The sequence below is a fragment of the Manis pentadactyla genome, chromosome 3 (genome assembly GCF_030020395.1).
Source record: "Manis pentadactyla isolate mManPen7 chromosome 3, mManPen7.hap1, whole genome shotgun sequence".
Classification (NCBI taxonomy): Eukaryota; Metazoa; Chordata; class Mammalia; order Pholidota; family Manidae; genus Manis; species Manis pentadactyla.
This window is the reverse complement of record NC_080021.1, coordinates 136,620,132-136,635,412: the sequence shown is the minus strand read 5'-3', so window position 1 is coordinate 136,635,412 and position 15,281 is coordinate 136,620,132. Positions and strand designations below refer to the sequence as shown.

General features: G+C 41.6%; 1 protein-coding gene across 1 annotated transcript in view; it reads left to right on the top strand.

Annotated features, from left to right (window-relative positions):
- The window catches only part of LOC118922063 (procathepsin L-like), a 94,567-nt gene extending 80,423 nt beyond the window's left edge, over positions 1 to 14,144 (top strand). Inside the window, exons 1-7 of the mRNA XM_036904352.2 lie at positions 10,931 to 11,056; positions 11,352 to 11,474; positions 11,580 to 11,726; positions 11,919 to 12,143; positions 12,581 to 12,743; positions 13,392 to 13,509; positions 13,981 to 14,144. Coding sequence (XP_036760247.1) covers positions 10,931 to 11,056; positions 11,352 to 11,474; positions 11,580 to 11,726; positions 11,919 to 12,143; positions 12,581 to 12,743; positions 13,392 to 13,509; positions 13,981 to 14,080 — 1,002 coding nt within the window. The 3' untranslated portion in view covers positions 14,081 to 14,144. Of the gene's footprint in view, positions 11,057 to 11,351; positions 11,475 to 11,579; positions 11,727 to 11,918; positions 12,144 to 12,580; positions 12,744 to 13,391; positions 13,510 to 13,980 lie in introns of the transcript that reaches the window.
- Positions 14,145 to 15,281: the final 1,137 nt, after the last annotated feature.

Genomic DNA, 15,281 nt, shown 5'->3' with positions numbered 1-15,281 from the left:
TAAATCTGACAATACAAAAAAAAGATTTTAAAACCTAACTGTAGATTTTTACAAGATCATCATTCTAAGGTCTTTTAACCCAGAAAAGTTAGGGCTCCATCAATCTCAACTTCTTATTATATTTCATAATCTATAAATGAGAAAACTGGGGCCCAGAGGGAGATTACATGACTGACTAAAATCCCACAGCTGCTGCTGAGGAATGGCATCCCGGCACCCAGGCCTCATGTCATCTTAGGCTTCTTTCTGTTCTGCCATCCTTCCCAGCCCAGTGAACCTGTGGGCGCGTCATGTCTCATGTTGTACCCTGATCAGTTCACAAGAACTGTAAATTAACTTGCAGATAGCTGCTAGTTTAATATTTTACACAAGTTAAAGTAATAGATAAGGGTAACGTATAATAAAGATATTATTTCCACTTTCTGTTGCAAGAACAGAAGCACAGACACTCAAATTATTTGCCTGAAAACATACAGGGAACTCTCACTCTGGTTTTCAGTTGCACCCTGGGTGAGTCATTCTTGCCTCCTATGTTTGTTGTGAGTAGTGAATTAAATGAAATTGACTCTGTGTGTTAAGTGCCTAGGATACGAATATGGATAGGTGGTAAACAATGTTAATATCCATAAGTTATGGCAATGATCATGATAATGAGTAACAGGATGGTGAAGATACTGCCTTGATTTTATAAATATAAACGTGAAATTAGAATACCCCAGTCAGGTCTAAAGACAATAGCTCACTGGCACCAGTATCCCTGCCTTGGTAGCTCACCTTTGGATGGAATGTCATTGCTCAAAGGAATGGCCATTTATGAGGGAGAAATACTGGAAAGGGTGGTTTCTATCACAAGTGGCGTTACCTCACTTAATATATAACACAACTTTATAAAGTCATTGGCATTATCCATTTTTAGTGAGTGAAACCAAAAAGTTAATGTCCACCAAAGATGAGATTGGAGGGTCTACATGTCCAAGCCAGTGCAATTGGGTGGTCAAACCATGAAGTCAGAGGTAAGGAAATTGTTTGCTTCTCTTGGTTTGTCATTTTTCTACTGAGTGTTATAATGCAGACATGTCACTACCGTAGAAAGACTTTAAAACAGAAGCTTAGAGATATTCTGTAATTTTTGTTATCAAAACTTACTATTCTAGCAAAATCTGATTACGTTCAATAGCTGCATTCCCTCTCAAACAAAACAACAAACAGAAAGAAGAGAAAGCATAAATGATTTCATGCATCTCAAATTCATTTAAAAAGATTAAACAGAAAGGAAGTTCAGACAAGACTCAATTTTCTCCCCTTTTATCAATTGGGCAAAAGAAGCAATCTACTGTGAGGGGTCAACTTCCAGGAAGGTTTTGATGCTCTTTGGGTGCAATGCTTCAGATTGCTCAACAGGAGTATTTGCAACAGTGTTATACTGATTTTGTTATGCTGGTATTCCTGTCATAAATGTATAATACCCAAAATATATAAAAGAACTCTTACAAACTCAACAATAAGAGGACAATAAAAAGGCAAATGATTTGAATTGATGTTTCTACAAAGAATATATACACATAGCTGATGAGCACATCAAAGATAATCAACATTACCAATCCTTAGGGACAATGCAAATCAAAGCCACAGTGAGATGTTACCCCTGCCTACTACCATGTATACCACTTTAAATGTACAATATGATGTATTACTGAGGATGTGGCAGAATTAGCACCCTAATATGTTGCTGGTGGGAAAGTCAAATGATGTCGTCACTGTGGAAAACAGTCTGGTATTTCCTCAAAAAACAATTCCTACCCAAGAGAAATGAAAACATACATTCATGCAAAAAACTTGTGCAGAAATGTTCACACCAGCATTATTCATAATAGCCAAAAGAATGAAAGGAAGAAATGTTTCTCACCTGATAAATGAATTTAGAAAAATGTGTATTCACATTGAAATAGTGCTCAGCCATAAAGAGGAATGCAGTTCTGATACAGGCTCTAATATGAGTTAACCCTGGAGACATCATACTAAGTGAAAGAAGCCAGGTGCATAAGGTCACATATTTATGATTCCATTTATATGACATGTCCAGAACAGAGAAATCCATGAAGGAAGAAACTAGATCATGGGAATACAGGTAGGAGGGAATTAGGACTAACTGGGACTAATAAGTATGAGGTTTCTTTTTCATGTTCTGAAATTAGATAATGGTAATGGTTTCAGAATATAGTGAATAGAGCAGGAAACAACTTAAATGGTGAGCAATGTTATCTATAACAAAAAGAAATGGAGCATAAGAAAATACCAGTCCCTGTATCATGATGATAGATGGTCAAGACAGAGAGACCTTTGGGTTATAAAGACAGCTTGCTTCAGTATGTGCTAAGGAGGTTGTGCAGAGGAACGGCAACTCCATTCTCCTGGAAACTGAACAATTTTAGAAATGATGATGATGGTGGTTATGATGATGATGATGATGATGATGATGATGACACTAACAGACTAATAACACATCAGTGCCAAGAGCGCTGCCCTGCACGTGCCATACCTGCTCCGCATTCACTCTCCATAACACCCCTGTGACTGTAGTTCTCACCCATGAGCGTCAGAATCACCTGCAAGGCTTGTGAAAACAGACTGCAGATTTCCAACCCCTAAGTTTCTGATTCAGTGATTCTGGGATAGAGTTCCAGAACTTGCTTTTCTACCAAGTTCTCAAGTTGCTGATGCTATTGGTTGGGAGACCCACTTTGAGAACCACTGCCCTAAGAGTTAGGTGCTATTTTATGCCCCATTTTACAGACAAGGATGGGCACACCTTCCTGCCCACCAGCTCCCAGGAGGGTGAGATCCCCATCTACCCCCGGTGTTTCCTTGCCTGATCATCACTCAGAGACAAAAACTCTGCACCTTCCCTGTGATATTAAAGTCAGATTTTAAGTCTAGGTCCAATGACAACATGTAAATGCCAACCTCAGGCATTATTCATTCATTCACCAATTCTAAAGATACACATAAAATGGTCTTTTAAAAAATTTGAGGAAATAGAACCATATCATCAAGCATCCCCAATTCCTCATAGAAAACTCAAAAACCAAACCAAGGAAAACTTTGCTATATACACTTTGGACATTTTACTGAGTTACTGATTCTACTCTAGTGATTTATCTTCATTGTTTCTTGTCCTCTCCTTTTTCACCCCCCGAATAAGGAATCTAATCTTTCTCTGTGATCACTGCTAACACAGGCAGATCAAGTAACATTTAAGAAAGATTTCACTATACAACACACATTCTGACCCGAGGAAGCAGCAACTATTTTTAAATGCATTTTTTCATGAACAGCATCCAGGGCCCTGAGGTGTTCTCCCGTGTAGGAGGGGAAGTCAGGCTGCTGGCTGGATGCACAGGTCAGATTTGCAGAAGAGATCCTTTAGTCTCCAAAAGAGAGTTTATGGATTATAGACTCAGGAATGGGAAGGAGGAATGTGGGGAGAAGGACAGCAGCTCCCTGTACCTTCTGCTCCAGGATGCTTGTCATAACTTATTGACCTGTATCTGTGAGGTTCAGAGCCTGTTTGCTGTAAAATCAGGATGACTACAGTTATCTTGTTCCCCAGAGGTGGATTGTGGAATTCCTTGATTCTTGTCTCCAAGGGAAGAATTCAGGGGAAAGACACAGTAGGGAGTTAAGGCTGCAGGGGGATTTTATGTAGCAAGGTGAAAGGAAAGCAGCTCCAGACTCAGAGGGGCTGAGCTGAGCGTGGGTAGCTGCTCCCCGGGTTTTACATTGTGCCTTTTATGGGGTTGATTCAGTTTCCTCCCTCCCATTTTGACATTCTCACATTTTCAGATCATCTTGTTCTCTGCCCTTAGCCTCTGTTCAAGTTTGTGTTCATCAGTTTTCTCATGAGCATCTAAAAGAAACCCGTGACCCACGATGGGGCCAAAATCATAATGTACATGACATAATGGTGATAGCACGACTGTCTCAGGGCCATCAGCGAGAAGGCCGTCCTTAAGTGTGTAGGCTGTAAAATCAGTAAGACCCCTGCCACCAATATCTTTTGCTTATCAGTTTGCGCTCAACTGCAAAAGGGGTTGTTCTCAGGGAGACAGGGTGGTCAAAGGGTGGAAACTGTGTGGAGACTGGGTGGCCTGCAGTCCTCCTTTCTCCCCTCCTGCTCCTGTCTATCTAACTGCCTACTCAAACCATCTTAGACATTAAAATATAAAGGCCTCACCTGAGAAAACTGTTGGGAAAGGGACATATTGATTGTTCCTGAAGAAATGCTTATCTGTACCATATGAAAAAAATAATGCAAAATGGATCAAAGACTGAGAATATAAAAGTTAAAACTATAAAACTTTACATGAAAACACAAGAGAACAGCTTCATGATGTTGGGTTTGTATTTTGCAGTAGTATTTTGGGTAGGATACCAAAAGAACAGGCAACAAGTACAGAATAGACAAATTGGACTTTATCAAAACTAAAACTTGGTACATGAAAGGACCCTAATAACTTAATGATAGGTAACACACAAGTTGGAAATCTGTGCAATGTTTATACAAATGTAAAATGGTGCAATCATTGTGAAAAACGTAGACAAAATTAAACCTAGAATTATCCTATTCAGCAATTCCACCTGGGAGTGTTTGCCCAAACAAATGAAAACAGAATCTCAAACATTTGTCCAAAAACAGCATTATTCAAATTAGCCAAGTATGGAAATAAGGCATATATCCACCCAGGGAGGACTGGAGAAATCAAATATGGCACATTCATACAATGGAATATGATTGATCCTTTAAAGAAGAGGAAATTCTGACAGAGGCCACAACATGGATGGACCTTAAAGATATGATGTGAACTAACAAGGCACCGAAGGACAAATATCACAGATTTCCACTTACGTGAGGTACTTAGATGTGTCAAATTCATAGTGACAGAAGGTAGAATGGTGGGTGCCCAGGGCTGGTGGGGAGAGAAGAAAGGAGTTATTTTTAATGGTTTACAGTTTGGGAAGATGGAAAAGTTCTGGAAATTGTGATGGTGATACTTGCACAATAATTAAATTTACTGAATGCCACTGAATTGTACACATAAAAATGGATAAAAGAGACATTTTTATATTTTGTACGTTATCATTGTTAAAAAATATGAATTTCATTGTGCTTCTAGAAGGTTTTCAGTTCAACCTTAAGTGGAAATTGTTTTACATGTTTATATGAACTTTGACACCATTTTTATAAAGAAATTCAAAATGTACATATAAAAAGGCAATGTTGGAAGAGATATGGGTTATGGGTATTGACAATTCTTTTCAACCAAGAATTATCTACTATGAATATATATATATTTTTGTAGATAATTATTTTTTTATTGAAGGGTAGTTGACACACGGTATTACATTACATTAGTTTCAGGTGTACAACATAGTGATTCAACATTTATATACATGACAATTCTAGGTACCATCTATCACCATACCAAGCTGTTACAATATCTTGACTATATTCATTACATCCTGGTTACTTATTATTTTACCATTGGAAGTGTATACTTTTTTTTTTTTTTTTGTGAGGGCATCTCTCATATTTATTGATCAAATGGTTGTTAACAACAATAAAATTCTGTATAGGGGAGTCAATGCTCAATGCACAATCATTAATCCACCCCAAGCCCAATTTCCGTCAGTCTCCAATCTTCTGAGGCATAACAAACAAGTTCTTACATGGAGAACAAATTCTTACATAGTGAATAAGTTCTTACATGGTGGACAGTACAAGGGCAGCCATCACAGAAACCTTCACTTTTGCTAATGCATCATGAACTATAAACAGTCAGTTCAAATATGAATACTCATTTGATTTTTATACCTGATTTATATGTGGATACCACATTTCTCTCTTTATTATTATTATTTTTAATAAAATGCTGAAGTGGTAGGTAGATACAAGACAAAGGTAGAAAACATAGTTTACTGTTGTAAGAGAGCAAATGTAGATGATCAAGTGTGTGCCTGTAGACTATGTGTTAATCCAAGCTAGACAAGGGCAATAAAACATCCACGTATGCAGAAGATTTCTCTCAGAATGGGGGGGTGAGGTTCTAAGCCTCACCTCTGTTGATCCCCAATTTCTCACCTGATGACCCCCCTGCGACTGTGCCTGTCTTAGGTTGTTCCTCCCTTGAGGAGTCTTACCCGTCTCTGGCTAACCAGTCATCTTCCGGGGCCATACAGGGAAATGTAAAGTTGGTAAGTGAGAGAGAAGCCTTATTGTTTGAAATGGTTAGCTTTTTATTTCTTTGCATATTTATGCCCTGTAGCTTCTATGCCCAGCATTTGTCTTGAGGTATCTTTACCACTTGGAAGAATTATGATACTCGGTAAATTTGATATGAGGCACGAATTCTATTTAAGGGTTGTAATTAGGAAGGAAGAAGAAAAGCTATAGAAGTAGCAGGTGGCAGAAAACCTGGGAAGATTGATTATTTCTTTGACATATCTTCTTGTAAAGTAACTTCAGCATGTATAGGTTTTAAGCTACTACTTAAATTGCACACACACATTAACATAATAGGAGTATAGTTACATAACCAAAGCATACCTGTAATTACCAGCCATCTCCAGTGAAACCAAGAAAACCAGTTAGGCACCTTAGGCATTTGTGAAAACTTATCTATGATATGGTGGATATTGTCCAACTGAACTTGAACAGTCTGAGAGAAATCAGACAAATTAAAACAACCCATTCCTGGGGAATGCTCACATCCCTTATGTTCTTTTAACAGTAAATAGTCTGTAGTTGTAAGATTTTGGAGAGCTACAATTTGCACTTCTCCTAATTCTTGATTGAGTTCCAACAGTATAGATCCAGTCAAATTTGTTGTTTTACTGTATGCACAGGCCAGCTTAGATATCTCCTTCCTCATTCCCATGGCAAGTCCAGGAACTGGTGGGATGAGTGCATCTACAGCTGTAGCAGTGCGTGGATCTTTGTTGGGGTTTTTTGATGATCATCTTCTGGTATGAGTCTTCCAGAGAGTGCTGATGTTGGAAGTTCTTTTTCATATCGTATCTTAGTTCATTTTCGGGGTTGCCCAATTAGGCTTTGATCCTCTGTATAAACACAAACAGACCCTTTGCCTACACTTTTATATGCCCTTTATACTTTTGTGTAGAACTCATTGGAGGTTACCACACAGGAACTGCCCTTTTTTTTTTTTTTGGTATCACTAATCTACATTTACATGACGAATATTATGTTTACTAGGCTCTCCCCTATACCAGGTCCCCCCTATAAACCCCTTTACAGTCACTGTCCATCAGCATAGCAAAATGTTGTAGAATCACTACTTGCCTTCTCTGTGTTGTACAGCCCTCCCTTTTCTGCTACCCCCCATGCATGCTAATCTTAATACCCCCCTACTTCTCCCCCCCCTTATCCCTCCCTACCCACCCATCCTCCCCAGTCCCTTTCCCTTTGGTACCTGTTAGTCCATTCTTGAGTTCTGTGATTCTGCTGCTGTTTTGTTCCTTCAGTTTTTCCTTTGTTCTTATATTCCACAGATAAGTGAAATCATTTGGTATTTCTCTTTCTCCGCTTGGCTTGTTTCACTGAGCATAATACCCTCCAGCTCCATCCATGTTGCTGCAAATGGTTGGATTTGCCCTTTTCTTATGGCTGAGTAGTATTCCATTATGAATATATTTTTTTATGGAATAAAAAGAACAAACATGCCCAACGTTTCTGATTCATGGTCCTTAAATTCTTAATTACATAATTTTTTATATGAACATATTTTCTTTCATTTAAAACCTTTTCAGGGCGGCTGTGGCGGCGCGCGCCGCCTCCCCCTCCAGGCAATCAGCGAGCACGCGCGCCGCCCCCGCGCCCGTCCCTCCCAGTGCGCTCACCTCGGAACCCACGGGCTGCGCGGTCGGGAGGAGCTGAGCTGGGCGGCGGTGGCGGCGGCGGCGGCGGCGGCGGGAGGCCACAGCGCGCGGGGGTCTCTGCGTCCCCTCCGCCTCGATGGGAGCTCCCACCCCCCGTTTTTTTCCTAAGGCGTTGGGCGGTGCCACGCTCGGCCGGAGCCCAGCTCTGCACAACCCCCGCCTACGTTCAGTGTTCCCACTCCCCGGCCAGAGCCGCCTCGGCTTCTTCTTTTCCTCCCCCCGCCTCCGCCCCCGCCGCTGCAGCCGTTTCCTTAAGGGTTTTTTCTCTCTCTCCCTCCCCCATACCGGAGCGGCGGGCGAGCGGGCCGGGCGGGCGGCTGAGGGGGGCAGCTCGGTCTTGGCTGGATGAACCTTCGCTGCTGGCTGTGGAAAGCTGGAGCAGCTTTTTACTAAGAACCTCACCAAGATGTCCAGTGATGGGCAAAGGTCCATGATGAGAGCCCAGCACCAGCAGCGGCAGTTCAGACGCGGACCAGCGGGACCCAGCCACACCAGAGCCTCAGGAACAAGAAGAGAGAAAACCTTCCACCACCCAGTGGAAGAAAAACAACAAACTCTAGCAAAACCACCGCTAAGTTACCTACTAGTACTAAAAGAATTCAGAAAGACCTATCTGAAATATCCCTTGATCCTCCTCCTAACTGCAGTGCTGGGCCTAAAGGAGATAACATTTATGAGTGGAGATCAACTATACTTGGTCCACCAGGTTTTGTATATGAAGGTGGTTTGTTGTTTTAGGATATCACATTTTCATCCGATTATCCATTTAAACCACCAAAGATACCTTATACGGTATCATGAATCATTATTCAGATCTGTTGGACAAGTGATGAAAAAGAAATAAGACTTCTGCTATTATCTTCGTGTTAGGTTACTTTCCGCACCAGAATCTATCACTGCAACATCAACAGTCAGGGAGTCACCTTACGGACAACTGGAGTCCTGCTTTGACTATTTCAAAGGTTTTGCTGTCGATTTGTTCTCTTTTGACAGACTGCAACCCTGCGGATCTTCTGGTTGGAAGCATAGCCACTCAGTATTTGACCAACAGAGCAGAACATGACAGGATAGCCAGAAAGAGGACCAAGAGATACGCAGTATAATTCACATAATTTGTATGCAGTGTGAAGGAGCAGAAGGCATCTTCTCACTGTGCTGCAAATCTTTATAGCCTTTACTATATGGATTTCTGTGTATATGTTATGCTGACTCTAGTTTCTGCTTTTGTCCTTTGGAGACTGGGAGACTCCCAAAAAAGGTAAATGCTATCAAGAGTAGAGCTTTGTAGCTGTAGATTGTTATGTTTAAAACGCCTACTTGCAAATCTTGCTTCTTTGAGATATCAAAATGTATTTTGTGATGTACTGAGGATACTGGTCCTGAAATCTAACAAATATTATAGTGCATTTTGGCCTAATTCATTATCTGTATGAAGTTATGAAAGTAGTCATAGATAACTAGGAATTATGTAATTTGCATTAAACCCAGATCTATTTCTGAGTATGTGGTTCATGCTACTGTGAAAAATGTTTTACCTTTTTACCTTTGTCAGTTTTTAATGGGAGGATTTCCTTTTACCCTTTGTACTTCAGAGAGCACCTGATGTATCATATCAAACACAATAAACATGCTCCTGAAAAAAAAAAAAACCCTTTTCATAAGCTGTCGTCTAAATCCTGACATTCAATATAGACAAAAGAAAACAAATCATTGAAATAAAACTCATTAAAGCAAATTACTTAAATCACAGGAAAATCTCATTGGCCCCTTATGATGACACAATTATCCGTAACACAGAGTTGCATTTAGAAAAACAATTTCTACTTTCTGCCTTTTCTCCTTTTATTAAGCCAAATTTTTCTGTAAACAACTGCTAGTTTGAGAAAGGCTTGAGAGGGATGAAGACTCCCTGACTTGGGAAGATACAAAAGGGGGCACTACAAAATGCCTCACCTTCTCTGACACCACCCAGCCCCGCCGCCTTCCTTCCGAGTATCTGGACCTTGTCACGGCCCAAGTTTGGGGGATGCCACCCCACCCCGCCCCACAGAATCCTGAAACAGTGAGAGCACCTCTGCCGGGGGCTCTGCTTTCCTACCCCGCCCGCCTTTGCTGAGGAGGAACAGGATCTCTAGACTAGATCACGCAGGTCTCAGCCCTCCCTGGACCAGAACCAAAAACTCAGGGACTGGAGGACATGGGGTGACACCGAAAACCATTGGAGGCCTCTCTGGAACCTTGGTGAACCTCCACACAGTGCGCAAATCAGTTAACTGGAGGATCCCAGTCCCCTGGGAGGTGGGGAACTCACCTCAGCGCTGTCCCTGGGTTCTCGGTTGGCCTCCCCTCGGGTCCACTTAGGCAAGAGTGAGCCGCCCTGGGGCCAGCTGCGACTCACCCTCGACCAGATCCCTACACGCGCTTGGGGCCGAGTGCCCTGAGGCCCCGCCCACATGCCGGATCAGCCAATCGAAGAGCTGTCCGGCGGTGGGGCGGGGTCGGCAGGACGAATCCTGGGCCTTAAAAGGCAGCCTCGTGCCTCAGCCCTGAGACCGTGCCCCACACCTGCGCCCAGGTGTGGTAAGGGACCTTGGTCCTGGCCTGGCACAGCAGGGCCGCCACAGGAGACCACGCGGCCGCCAGCCTTGGAGGTTGAGGGTGGGGGTACCAAGGGAAGCCGTCCCCAGCCTGGCCGCTCCACACACTGCCTTCTGAGTCCTGAAGCCTGGTGCTGCGTGGCCCGCTGCTCCCTGAGCCGCCGGCATCAGCGTCTGGAAGCAGAGGGCGAGTCCCAGGGCGGGTAGCAGGTGTTAAGTCCCCTGCACATCCCACATTCCCAGCCCAGTGTAAATTCTTGGGAGGATGCATTAAGTGCTTTTACTCCACCTTAGTGGATCTAACATCTCAGAAGAAAGTACGGTGGCTTGTTAAAAGGATTGCTCTAATTACTATTTTTTTCTGTCCAGGTTTTTGAAACATGCTTCCTTCAGTCCTGCTGACTGTCCTGTGCTTGGGAATAGCCTCACCTGCACCTCATGTTGATGTTGGTTTGAACTCACTGTGGTCCCAGTGGATGGCAACACACGGGAAACTATATGATGTGGTTGGTGACTCCTAAAACTGTGCAGAGGGCTCCAGCAGAGAATGGTCAGATGGTGCTGGTGGGAGTTGGAGTGGAGAGTACCTCCTTGAGGCCGGCTGTCCCCAATAATCTTCCCTGTAATCACGGCAGGCTGAGCACAGTAGGGGAGTACATCCCACTGTGTTGACTCTGGAGATCAGCCCCCTGAAGTATAAGATGATCCTGGCCATGGCTTCTCTGCCTGCAATTAACCTGTGGTACTCGTGAGTTGGTTTTAAATAGGAATAAAGATGATGGGTGATATATTTGCCTCTAGGATGAAGAAATAGGGAGGAGGGCAGTGTGGGAGAAGAATGTGAAAATGATTGACAAGCACAATCAAGAATACAACCTAGGGAATCACAGCTTCACAATGGCAATGAATGCCTTTGGAGACTTGGTGAGTGTGGCACAGATTGCTGAACTGTGGGTGGTGCTTCCTCTCCTAAGTACTTTAACAAGAAATCTCTTGCGTTTCTCACACTCTTTTCCTTTCCAATTCAAGACCAATGAAGAACTCAGGCAGGTGATGAATGGCTTTCAAAAGCAGAAGTACAGGAAGGAGAAAGTGTTCCAAGAACATCCCCTTGCAGAGATCCCCCCATCTGTGGACTGGAGAGAGAAAGGCTATGTAACTCCTGTGAAGGATCAGGTAGGACAGTACTGAGCAGATCTCTAGAGGTCTGATGATCAAGTCAAATAGGAAATGGCATCCTTGCCTTGGTGCACTGTGGAACAGTATGCAGTTCACTAATTTTTTAAAAAGAGCTTTCTGATAAAAGGGCTGTTGTGAAAGTCTTGTTATTTGTTTTGTAGACTGAGAGCTTTTCCATTTTATTTTCAGGGTCCATGTGGTTCTTGTTGGGCTTTTAGTGCAGTTGGTGCCCTTGAAGGACAGATGTTCCGGAAAACTGGCAAACTTGTTTCACTGAGTGAGCAGAACCTGATGGACTGCTCTGGACCTCAAGGCAATGGTGGCTGCAGTGGTGGTGTAATGGATTATGCCTTCCAGTATGTCCTTGACAACAGAGGTCTGGACGCAGAGGAATCCTATCCCTATCATGGAGCGGTAAACTGAGCTCCTTAACTTGTTATCGAAACTGAATACTTTTGGAGAAAATAGCTACCATATTTAAAATTAATATTTTAGATAGAAGATTCTGTGTCTGCTATCATTTAACTATCATTAAAAAGTTTGTCTTGTAACTTTCTCTCTTTAGGTGGTTACTGAACAGCTGTCCCTATTTCTGTGTTATGTAAAGATATACATAGCTTTCTATATATTGTAGTAAATTTCTCCAGAGCGAAACATTTCTCATGGCTACAACTGTCTTGTTGAATAAGCACATTGTAATTTTTAATTTCAAACAACCCATAGCATTTCACCTCCTGGGATGCTTCATAATAAACTTGGCTTGGAAATCATTAAGCTGCAGACTGTCTTGCCCTCATGTTCCCTGGGAACTGGGTATCAATAATCAGATTTCTTCCCCTTTATCTTGAAAGGATGAACCCTGCAAATACAAAGCTGAGTATTCTGCTGCCAATGTGACTGGCTTCTATGACATCCCTGCTCAGGAGAAGGATCTTGAGGTCACAGTGGCAAACATGGGGCCAATTTCTGTTGCTATAGATGCAAGCGCATTAACATTCCTATTCTACCAACAAGGTAAGCATTTGTGTATGTAGAAATTTAGGCAGAAAAATTGGAAAACTACCATGCATACAGCAAGATTGACTCCTTGGTATGTGGAATTCAAGGTAAATTTTTTGGGAGTAAGGATTTAACACAGTTATTGACTCTGTACAAGTAGTATGCATGACTATATTTTCATTGTCATTACTGGGACCATATCCCTTGATTTTAAGCACTTCAAAAATATATTTAAATGGCTACATAATTTGATTGATATAGTTTAATTAATTTTTTCTCCAACTTCTAGAACTTTAAAATTTTCCAAGGAATTTTACTCCTGCAATTAAAACTGGAAAGAACCCCTTGGCTCAAATAATATTGTGTTCTGTGCTGATCTTTGACTGACATCATGTAAATAGAATGGCACAGTTTTACTAGTGGCCTTTTATGCTCCTTGACAAGTTGTTTACAAAAGAGATCATGGTAATTTCTATTTCTATTACCATTACATAAAGGCCTAAATCCCTGGACTAGATTTTTAAGTCTTGTTTTCAAGTCATATCTGGATTGATTTCATTTAATGGAATTTTGAGATGCCTTCCTTACTATGGTTGATAGACTGGGTTATAGCCACATGTCACTTGGAGGTCCTTTTTACAGCACTGAATTTTTATTTCACAGGCATATATTATGATCCAAACTGCAGCAGCCAAAAGCTGGGTCACGCTGTTGTGGTGGTTGGCTATGGCTTTGAAGGAGAAGAATCAGATAATAATAAATATTGGATTATCAAGAACAGGTATAAAATGCCAAAAATTCTACTATTGGAAATTGTAAAGGAACCCTTTCAAGGAATCAGTGTCAGATATAAGTCTCCAAAGGTTTAAGCACTGTTCTGAGGTCCCGGAAATCTTTAGCTGCCTTAGGGTAGACAGAGATATGTTAATGATTGATTATAACATCGAGTACTATTCACAGACTTGCTAGCATATTGATATAGTTTTGGCACCATTGCATTTTCTACATTTGAAAAGTTTCGTGATTCTGAAACACATCTGGCCACAAGGGGCTCCTTTCGATTGCAATTCTATGAAAGGTTTGGTGGATAGAAGATATGTGCAGGTTTAAAACTCAACCGTGAACAGGAACTGAATGATTCTTTCTGAATCTGTCTTGGCCTCTAATGAACTGCTAAGTCTCAGGTATGACTGATAATAAAGATAAATTGCTTGATTCTTTGTGATAAATGGAAACTCCTCTATTCTTTCAGCTGGGGTACAGACTGGGGCATGAATGGCTACATGAAGATAGCCAAGGACCAGAACAACCACTGTGGAATTGCCTCTGTGGCCAGCTATCCTGTTGTGTGAGATGATGGTGATAATGAAGGACTTGTTGAGAACAGAATATCCCTGGGAGGAATTGTATCTGAAAACTGACCAGACCTTCTTGTGTGGAATAAAACACTTGAATCATTGAAGATTCAATTTGTGATTTGAATTCTGTGACATTTTATCCTGGAAAATCTGACCATTTCTTTAATTACTGATATAAACAGCTTTGTATGATAAACTTACCTAATAATTTTTAATGGTCTTATTTTAAAAGGATGCAAAAGTCTTTAGCTTTTAAAATAAAACTTAATTTCAAAGTAAAGGTACTGTTTATGCTTTTAAAATATTAATTTTTTGAGAAACCAAAAATGAATTGAGCTTTAAACCCCTAACTAAATGTGCCAGAGGTCCATTAGGCAAATGGCTGTATCACCTTTTCCACTTCTGGTTATAATGTGTAGATTGTATGTCAGCTGCCCATTGGCAGAGTCTGAAAAACCCTTGAGTGGAGAAAAATATGAGAGACAATGTATAAAGACAAAGGCAAATTATTTTAATGAGAAAATTCACAATTTAGAAAGGGCACAGTACATAGGATTTCCAAACTAAAAAAGGGCCTTAGATCATGATCACTTGACCCAATATAGGTACAATACAGCCTAGTTAGAGAACTAATGCCATAGATCCAGTTTCTGGTACTTCTTCCCCAATCACCAGTGAAAACCACATGGCTACTTTGTAGTCAAGGAAGGACTGGACACAGCAGGTTCACAAGAGTGTTTGTGTTGGGTCCGCAAGGGGTGAAGAGTCAGCTCCCAGATGTGAGGCTGGTCTTCAAAATAGAGCTGTGGCCTCAGAGTGGGGAGATGTGTGAGAGAATCCAAGTGATAGTCTGAGGCCAAATTTATACCCAGCTACCTAAGCTCTCTATTTATTAGAAAAAAAAAAAAAACTCCCTACATTCTGCAGGCTAAACAAGCCCGTACTTTTTATTTGTTTTCTGCCTGTTAAAATTCTCATCTCCCAGTCAAGGAGAGTTTAAGAGTAGGTGGAAATATTTAGGTACTGGCCCCTGTAATTCCTTACAAGGCTTTGAGGTGGAGGACCCCTGGCGTCTTACCCACAGGGCCCCAGCAGCTTCTGGTTGAGTTCGTCTTTGCAGCACCATGTACCCTTCTGAACACTCAACGTGACCTACCCTCGTAGGTATTCAAATTTACTTCTTTTTGACTTAACA